Source organism: Myotis brandtii, unplaced genomic scaffold (assembly GCF_000412655.1).
Source record: "Myotis brandtii unplaced genomic scaffold, ASM41265v1 scaffold27, whole genome shotgun sequence".
Lineage (NCBI taxonomy): Eukaryota > Metazoa > Chordata > Mammalia > Chiroptera > Vespertilionidae > Myotis > Myotis brandtii.
In genome coordinates this window covers 937356-947451 of record NW_005360272.1, presented here as the reverse complement: position 1 = coordinate 947451, position 10096 = coordinate 937356, and the positions used below count along the sequence as shown (strand labels likewise).

General features: G+C 47.6%; 1 protein-coding gene across 5 annotated transcripts in view; it reads left to right on the top strand.

Moving 5' to 3' along the window:
- DLGAP4 (discs, large (Drosophila) homolog-associated protein 4) overlaps window positions 1-10096 on the top strand; it is a 122524-nt gene that overhangs the window by 60003 nt on the left and 52425 nt on the right. For all 5 annotated transcript variants that reach the window (XM_005868480.2, XM_005868477.2, XM_014541425.1 and 2 more), the window contains exon 6: window positions 104-344. In XM_005868480.2, the coding sequence (XP_005868542.1) occupies window positions 104-344 (241 nt within the window). The remainder of the gene's footprint in view (window positions 1-103; window positions 345-10096) is intronic.

Genomic DNA, 10096 nt, shown 5'->3' with positions numbered 1-10096 from the left:
TGCGGCCCCACAGACTCCACAGCCCAGCACCTGAGCCAGCCACACAGTAGCCCGGCCCTGGGTGAGCAGAGCTGGCCCCTGACGCCTGCCTTTGCCTGGACAGGTACGGGAGGCGGATCTGAGCGACCAGTATGAGGCGGCCTGCGAGTCGGCCTGCAGCGAAGCAGAGTCGACAGCGGCGGAGGCGCTTGACTTGCCGCTGCCGAGCTACTTCCGCTCCCGCAGCCACAGCTACCTGCGCGCCATCCAGGCGGGCTGCTCGCAGGAGGAGGACAGTGTCTCCCTGCAGTCCCTCTCCCCACCACCCAGCACCAGTAGCCTCAGCAACAGTCGCACGCTTCCGAGTGAGTACCGAGTTGAGGGGAAGGATTTTGTTTTGCTTTGCTTAGGGGAGGGGCAGCCAGTGGGAAATGCTGGGGAGGAATTCGCGGTGGGCTGGCCAGGATTGGAGGGATGATTAGGGGCAAAAGCAGGAGGCCTGGGGGCTGAACTACTCACCAACTGGCGAATTGGTGCTCAAATGGGGGTCACAGCGGCAGATGCCAACACTGTTGGCCCGGGGGAGGGAGCTGGATAAGGCCCCAGCTAATGGGAAGTACTTGGTTGCCAGTGCTGTCAAGACCCTGGCTCAGAGCAGCCACCTACTGGTGGGCTGGGCTCACTGAAGCTCTAGGCGCCTGTTTGGATTAGTTCCGTTCTGCAAACCCGTGGGGAGGACAGGACCCTCCAGAGAAGGCAGAGCCTTCTGGGAGAGGATGGGATCTGCATTGAGCCTTCTCAAAAGGCGTGAGTTTGCAGGTTTCTCTCATACCCTTCCTGATACTTGTTCTAAATCCTCTGGCGATAACGAATGCAGGATCAGGGTAAGAAGAGAACCTGTATCACAGAGCAAGCCATGAAAATCAACAAAATCAAGGCCACGGAAAATCATAGCACAATATCTGGTTCAATAGAGAGAGCTTTGGGGTTACTCTGGCTAGCTGGTTCTCTCCCTGAGCCTGTTTCCCCATCTATAAATAGTAAATTGGGGCATAAGCCAGACCCTAGGGGGCCCTTGGGGAGATGAAATTACGACTGAGTGTAAAAAAAGTGTTTATCAGGGCCTTGCAAGCACTAGGAGCTGACAAGTGGTAGCTGTTATCAGACTGGACTCTGAGCTTCCTAACAATTGAAGGCAACTGGTGTTGGATTGTTGTCAAAAGAGAGACAGCTGTTTCAAGTGCTTAATTGGTGTTTGGTGTTCATAAATGAACCTGAGTCCTGTGGATAGTCTACACACAGGAAACCAGCTTGTTGACTGAACGAACTGGTCTTTTCAGGGGGGCAGAGCAAGAATCCACTTTGTTTACCTATTGCCTGGGTGATGCATGGGCAGATCCTTGAACTATCTCCAGCCACTTTTAAACCTTAAGGAACAGTCTCCTTTGCAGGTATTAAGAGCTCAGTCTGGTCTCATTTCAAACTTGTCTACCTCAGCATCTCGTGCACCTGCAGCTGGGCGTGGTAGTCAGTTCCTTGTTCTCCAGTGGCCGTTTCTGGTCCCTCCAGGTGGGAGGGCGAGGTAGCTAGTGCAGATGCTGTATGCTGGCTCTTTCTCCTATGTGGTGCTTTTGGAGTTTCTCCTATCCTGCAGGGCCACATGGTGCCTTCTTTTCTGACATGGGTGATGTCCCTCCAGCCCACTGTTTCTCCATCCAGTGGTCCCCCTCCTCCCCACTCAGCCTCTTTTTGCTAGGGGGCCTGGCCCTGCCAGGCAGCCACTTGGGCAGAATTCTCTGAAGACAGCTCCCGCCCTGCTTTCTTCCTTGGCTCCCACATAACCCATGTGAAATGAGGCCTTTGCCTTGCAGCACTCTGAAAGCATGGATTGGTCTGCTCTGAAAGTACAGCCTTCCTTCTAGAACTGCTGTCACACATAGGTAGCCCTGCCAGCCATTCCATTTTAGAGGTCTACAAGCAAGTGACCTCTAAAGGCCCAGGTCCTATGGCCTTCAAATCCAGGGGATCCCTGCCAGGCTCTTCCAGTCCTCTGCAGTCCCCATAGGAGCCTCGGGTACATGATCAGATTTCCCACATCATCAGGCCCATGAGAAATTCTCTAAGTACAAAGTGGGCCTGGGGGGACATAGAGCACCCTAGCAATTTTCTTCAAATAAACCCCCATTCACTAATCTTCCCCGACACCAATCACTCATGAACGAGCTGAGGATGGATGATGGGCTACATGTCTCAGAACTATTTGGGTTCCTGTATTTGCAGGGGGGCAGATTTGGGGGGTGGGGCTATTGCTAGAGTAGTATTGTATAACAACCAACCACAAAATTGGTATGATACAACAGTTAACATTTATTTCTTGCTCCCAAGTTTGTGAATTAACTGGGACAGCTCTGCTTCTGTGGCTAAAGGGTCCTCCTGTGATCAGTGGCCTACCCAGGGCATAGTCTCATGGTGATGGCAGGAGCACCAGAGAGCAAGCCTAGCTATACATGCACATTTCAAGGCCCCTGCTTGTATAATATTTGCCAAAATGCTATTGGCTAAAGTAAGTCATATGACTGAGTTCAAAGACAAGGGATGGAAAAGTACTCTCCCACTTTTGTGTCAGAAACTGTATTTACATGGCAAAGGAGTGAAGAATCAGGGTCAATAATTCAATCTACTACAGTCCACTCTGTTGGCCATATTGACTTAGAAAATACGTTTATCCTCAAGACCCCCCCCCACCCACCCACCCCCAAGTTTCATCCAATCGTAACATCAAGATCTCGACTTATGTCAGGTCTGGATGTGACTCCTCTTGATTGAGTGATCTAAAATCTAAAGAGACAGTTGTCCACCTCCTACCCGTAACTCTCCACACATCCAGCATACATTGGTGAAATAGAGACAAGATAACTGCAATTCACATTCCTGCTCACGAAAAAGAGAAAAGGAATTCAGAGACTTACTGATCCCTGGCAGTTCTGAAGTTCTGGGCAAATGTTGGACGAATACTCTAGGATAGGAAGTTACCTTGATGAGGCCCAAGCTGTACCACGGGGGTTGACTCCCTAACCCATTGTTCTCAGCAGCTCTCGGTTCTGCTCTCTGAAAGCCTTTCCTGTTCTGTTTGCCTTTTTGGCCACTTCTGAAGAGAACATTGAAGAATGTGCTCTTTAGGCAGCTGAACAACTTTCTTAGCCTGCTGTCTCCCTAAAGGGAGTTAGGGACCCAGATGTCTTTTTACACCTAGAATGGTCTCAGTCCCTTCTGCCTAAGCTGATCATAGTTTTGGCTGCGCACCTATCTCAAACATTTTATGGGTTTCCTATGTATTTGATTCCACTTAACTCCTTATGCCAAAATCACACCCACAATTATTTTTTGAGTCATGCCAGTCTTTCTAGATTCAATTATGACTACTTTGGTACACCAGGCCAACTCCTTTCAGCTTTCTGGAAGCCCTTTTGAGCAGCTAAGACCATCCACTAGAGCATCTTATTATTTTAGAGTATTAATAAAAGATGTTACAACCACACCCTTGATTTGATCTGGGCCACATGCTGTATCTTAACTGGCCATCACCTTGGTTTGATCTTTGTCCTTTGCCCTTGGTTTCATTTGTATCTTAATTTGAGGATGACTTACTAGCAAGAGAGGCTGGAGTTAACAGATTTCTTTTCCAATTCAGCAAGTTCTGGGCCCTCTATATCCCCTCTACACACTCCTTAGTCCTTTTATGGATTTTCTTTCTTATACAACGTTATCAAGTGCACTAAAAGGAGCCAGCTTTTGCTTTCAGCGTTTTGCCTGGAATCAACCTTGCCCAAATCTATGTACTTTCTTCAGGTTACTGTAGATTGACAGTGTTACCAAGCATTTCATCTCTACATGATATGGGTTACCTTTTTTTCAAGCCTACTGTAACATTTTACCTACTACTCACCACTTGGTCTCAGTGCCAATGCTACATACTTTTGTTGCTAATACATCCTACTCCTGGTACCAATTTCTGTATCTGTCAGCTATTATCACAATAACTCTGTGTAACAAATAAGCATGCTTTTTCAGTGGCACACAGTAATACACATTTTTTCTCATTCATGAGTATTCAAGTTGTCTGGTTCTGTTCTGCATGTCCTACATCCTCCTCCTGGAACTAAAGGGTGCCCCTAGAATCACTACCCTAGCCAGGGCATGCTCTTGTCATGGTGGTGGCAGAAGTATAAAAGGGAAAACCCCACTTGGCAAGCATATTTCAACTCTCTTTCACATCTACTCATATTTGGTTGGTTAACGTAACTCATATTAGTCCAAGGCCAAGGTCCAGGGAAATATGTCCCACCTTTTGTGGGAGAAGCTGCAGTTACATAGCAAAAGGTATGAATTCAGGAAAGGATTGGGAATTGAGGCCAAAATTTCAATCAGTCATAGCCTGCCCCCTCAGCACAGCCCTCATGGATGATTCAGCATCTGGCTTTATATGTAGGGATATGGAGCTTTGATTATTCTCATCTGGGGCTTTAGCCCAAACCAAAACACTCAAGAAGGTATCATGTAACAACATCTTACACCTACCCAGACATGTGTGCACATATGCACCTACTTACAGGCATATATATCGTTTTGTACCCTTAGACCTCTATATGATATGAAAATGTAAATAAAAACACATGCACACTGATATTCTCATATGTACACATAATATCTACATACATCTGCACACACACATACATGTGTGTCTCTAAGGCTCATGCCACCTTCTCACCTATGAGGACATCATGCCTCTAGCAGATTTGAGCCACCAAATAATTTCACCGCCTACGTTTCCCTGGTCAGCCCTCCCTCCGGGTCTCCACAGTGGCTCCTCTCTCCTCCACCTGCAATCCCCTCATGCTCACAAAACTCATCTCCCTCACCAGGAAAACCAAAGCCACCATATTTTCAGATCTGTGCCCGGAGCTGCAGCTGGTCCATACGGTACCTTTGTGTGCTGGGTTATTAAAGAGTGCCCCCGCCACCACCAGACACTTAACTCCCATCCCTTGAAAAATTGTCATGATGTACAGTTTTGGTTTTTTTTTTCAGAATAAGACCTGTTAATGCCATCTGCTAGAAACTTGTCATAATAAGTATATAATTTAATTATGTCTTTATTGTGAATGACACACCCCCTTCTATGTGGCATCCTTAATCAGTGTAAAACTTGCACAGTCCTGCCCATAATCACCTCTCTCCATATAGAAACACACAGGCACACAGGCACATCCTATTCAGCCACTGTCTCCCATCAGGGGCCACATTGGTCAGAAGGCTGCCCCCTTTCCTTAGCATCTGTCTCCAAGGAGTGAGCAGTCTGGGCCCCACCACCACCACCACCTGCTGAGGGGCATGAAAGCTCTTTGTCACTTTCACATGGGCACATATGCAGGCGGGCAGACAGATGTAGTTGAGCGGGGGGTCGGTGTAATGAGACAGTGAGAGCCTGGGAGGGTGGACCCCTGGGGAGTGGCCATGGGCACGACATGGAGTGCCCACCCACCTCCTCAGAACTGGCCAGCTTCCCAGCTGCCAATGCCACTGCCACCCCTTCTCTCCCTCCCCCTTTCTGACCCAGATTCCACATTCCAAAAATAGCTCTGGCAGGTGACTGGCAGGCTGGGTCAGCTCCAGCTGGGATGGTGGGGAAAGCAGCAGCTTGGCTGCCTATACATGCCCCTTCCCAGCCAAAGAACCTACCTGGGAGAGGCCACAGGGGTTCATCACCCCTCAGTCTGCCTTATCCTGCCTCCTCTCTCTCTGCCTCTGAGAAAATAAAGAAGAAAGAACAAAGAATACCTCCCTCCACTCCTTCCCTTCTCTCCCTCTGCCCATCTTCCATTAGTGCTCATTCTCCTCTCCTCTCTCCCTTCCTCTATCCCTTTCTTCTAGCTCCCCCTCCCATCCCTCTCCCCATCTCTCTCCCCACCAGCTCAGCCTTCTGGTCTGTCTCCCTCAGCTCTGTCTCTCCCTGCACCCTCTATCCCTTTCTTCCCTCACAGTTTCTGGCCCTCCCCTCCCACCAGCCTCCCTTTGTGTCTCCCACTCCTACTGAATCACAAGGGAGGCTGTGACATCACCCCAAGTGTGGTCATGGTAGGCTGCTGGGTGGCACCCCCAGCTCCTGCCAACTGCATTCTCTGCCCCTACACATGTGCACACATGTGTACACATACCCATACAGATGCACACACACACACTAGGGGTCACTCCCTGGCAGTGCTTGAGGCTGTAGGCTGAGCTGGGTGCTCCTGCCCTGGGAAACACCCTTGCTCAGGGACTGTAAATTCTAGTTTTAGCTCTGCTGTGTCACTCTGGGCGGGCCCCCAGCCCCTCCCTGTGCCTCAAATTCTCCATCTATATTGTGGAGCTTGGGTTTGAGGATCCTTGAATATCTCCTATCCAAGTCACAGAATGTTCTGTCCTCCCTTCTTTGTTCCCCCCTCCCTCCCCCCTGTTGAACTCTCCCAGTTTCTTCTCTGATTCACTCCTCCTCCATAGACACAGGAAGGGAGGCTGACTACATTCCAGGAAACCCTTCAGTCAGCCTTGTCTTCTAGTCCTGTCCTAGGTCTAGCCCTCCACAAACTGTTTATTACACCACAGGCTCCTGTCAGACTGGACACTCCATCTGCCAGAGTGTCAGTGCTGAGAGGACCTCAAAGACAGACTTGTTCAGAGATGCAAAATAGACTTCAACTCATGTCATCTCTGATCCCTGGAGCTCAGGGCTGAGATTTAGTTCAGCAGAGAAGTGTGCTGCCGTCGATTAGTGATGTCTGCCGTAGCCAGGATAGTTGCGCATATCTGACATTCCAGATTTAACCCAGTTAACCTCTCTCACACATACATGCACATACACATTTACTGATATTTTACAAAGAAACTGCAGCCTAGAAAAGGTGAGTGTGAAGTCACGGTCACCCAGTTAGTAGGTCAAGCAGGTGTTTTCCACTGACTTGAGTTTGCTATTATCCTGTGTGTGGGGGAGCCACTCAAGTCCTGGTAAAGAGGTACAGTGTGGCCACAGAGTTTCAGGGAGAATTATCAGGCAACATGGGCAGGATGCATCAGATAAACACTAAGTGAATAGTACACGTGCAGCATAGGATGAGTAAACTTAAATTTTCAAAGTCTTAGGACTGTGCCTGGCCCAATAACCCCCAGTTGCTTTTGTTATTAATATGCCTTTAAGCAAAAACCAGGACAGTGGTGTCTGAAACACTGTATTGTCTTCAGTATGATTCTTTTCTCCTTTTTATTTTTTTAACCATAAAAATTATATTTTATTTACATAATTTCCTATGAAATAGATTTTATACACTTGAGATTGAAAATTGAAACTGCTTTTCCCACAAATAGCTGACGAATGATCACATTCTTAGTTCTTTCGTGATACAGTAATATTAAACCATTTTTGAAAATTAAATGGCATGCTAAAGCTAATTATTAGCACTTACAAATCAGTAAATTTATGAAAAATCCTATTATGAGGAAATACATAAAACACCAGTTGAAAGTGAAACTTGAGTGGAACATGCTGGAGAATATGAGGCATTCTTTTCAATAGGTTTACTTTATATTTGCACTGTGGTTGGCCCAACATGGTTATCACTATTAAAACAGATCCTTCAGCAACCAGAAATTTTATCTTTTTTAAAAATGTTTTTATTGATTTTTAGCCGAAACCGGTTTGGCTCAGTGGATAGAGCATCGGCCTGCGGACTGAAGGGTCCCGGGTTCGATTCCGGTCAAGGGCATGTACCTGGGTTGCGGGCACATCCCCAGTAGGAGATGTGCAGGAGGCAGCTGATCGATGTTCCTCTCTCATCGATGTTTCTAACTCTCTCTCTCCCTTCCTCTCTGTAAAAAATCAATAAAATATATTTAAAAAAATACAATGTTTTTATTGATTTTTAGAGAGAGGGGAAGGGAGAGGGATAGAGAGAAACATCGATGAGAGAGGAACGTCACCGATCAGCTGCCTCTTGTACTCCCCACTGGGGATCGAGCCTGCAATCTGGGTTTGTGCCCTGACCAGGAATCAAACTATGACCTCCTGAATGCTCAACCACTGAGCCACACCGGCTGAGCTGGATTATCTTTTTTATTTTTTTTCCCTAAAATAAAAAAGCAGTCTATGAAATATGAAATAAATAAGAATAGTCTGGAAGTCTGATAGGGGCCCAATTTCAGTACAATGGCACTTTCCCATTCCTCTCTTTATTTCATAGAGCACTTCATTTATCCACTTGGAAAAAAATTTATTTTTTTATATCAACTTGAGTCAGAATCAATGTCCCATTTGTGAGTTTTCCAACCTCTCCATTCCATCCACTTGACAAAATACTGGGAGCTGATTTCTTCCATTTGGATTTCCTGCCTTTCTGCCCTTTCCTCTTCTTTTTCTTGAAAATATCTGTGTCCTAGGCCAGTGGTCGGCGAACTGCGGCTTGCGAGCCACATGCGGCTCCTTGGCCCCTTGAGTGTGGCTCTTCCACAAAATACCATGTGAGGGTGCGCACGTACAATGAGATTGAAACTTCGTGGCCCATGCGCAGAAGTCGGTATTTTGTGGAAGAGCCACACTCAAGGGGCCAAAGAGCTGCATGTGGCTCGCGAGCTGCAGTTTGCCGACCACTGTCCTAGGCTATTCCCCTTTCTTCTTCCTTTGCTGCCTTTTTTTCTCAGATCTGCTCCTACAAAACCTTGTAATTCACATAATTCTTTTTAGGAGGCTGAGCATAAGGGCTCGTTCCTGTTCCAGGACTCTTTTCTTTTCCATAACCCATGATCCCAAACCTGTGTACCTCCAACTGAACCTTTTCTAAGTTAAATTATTGTATAACCACATCTTTCTTTCTCCTTTCCCCCACCCCCGGAGGCATTTCTTTTTTCTTTTCTTTTTTTATTTCAGAGAGGAAGGGAGAGAGAAGAAAAAAAAAATGATGAGAATCATCAATCTGCTGCCTCCTGCACACCCCCTACTGGGGATTGAGCCTGCAACCTAGGCATGTCCTGATTCATGGGTAGATGCCCAACCACTGAGACACATGGGCCAGGACTGTGTGCTCTTTTTGATCCAGCTTCTGTTTTGTTATTTCTGCTGTGGAATTCCACCACTGCTACTTGCTGTTCTTCAGGGAAGAGTTGATGCTGCAGCACAAGGGACCTGTGGTCCTGCTAGGGCACCAGTGGGGGTTACAGCAAGGGCACACTGCACTGTTCTCTGAGCTCCTAGAGCAGTGGTTCTCAACCTTCCTAATGCCACGACCCTTTAATACAGTTCCTCATGTTGTGGTGACCCCCAACCATAAAATTATTTTCGTTGCTACTTCATAACTGTAATTTTGCTACTGTTATGAATCGTAATGTAAATATCTGATATGCAGAATATATTTTCATTGTTACAAATTGAACATAATTAAAGCATAGTGATTAATCACAAAAACAATATGTAATTATATATGTGTTTTCCGATGGTCTTAGGCGACCCCTGTGAAAGGGTCGTTCGACCCCCAAAGGGGTCGCGACCCACAGGTTGAGAACCGCTGCCCTAAAGGAAGCTTGAAGGCTCTTCCTCTGGTCTCTTACAGGAGAACCAGGAGGGGGAGCTGGCTCTACTCCCTAACGCCATTGAAGTCCCCACATCTCTCTTGTTTCCCCTTCTCTTTCTGGTCCTTTTCTGTTCTGCTTCATCTTCTGTGTCTCCAAAGCTGTAGAGGTTCTGGAGCACAGCATCCAGAGGCGTGTGAGAAGAGGGAAGGAGGGGGACCCCAGACCCTGCTTCTGTGCCATTGTGGGGTCTGACTCCGTGGGACAAGGCAAAGCCCGCCTGAATGCCCTCCTTTCCTGTTTTACGTTTGGAACAGAAATGCACAGAGAAGGGAAGGAACTTGCCTAGGCCACCCAGCCAGGCAGGTTGAGAAGCAGGAGCTGGGTCTGTGGATGGCAGACCCACTAAGTGCGGCCTGGAGGGATGAGACCCGCAGGGAAACAACTCCGGAGCAGGACTGAGAGGAGGGGGCGCTGGCCGGGGAGAAACAGGGACCCGGAAGGGCCGGGGAGGAGCAAGCAC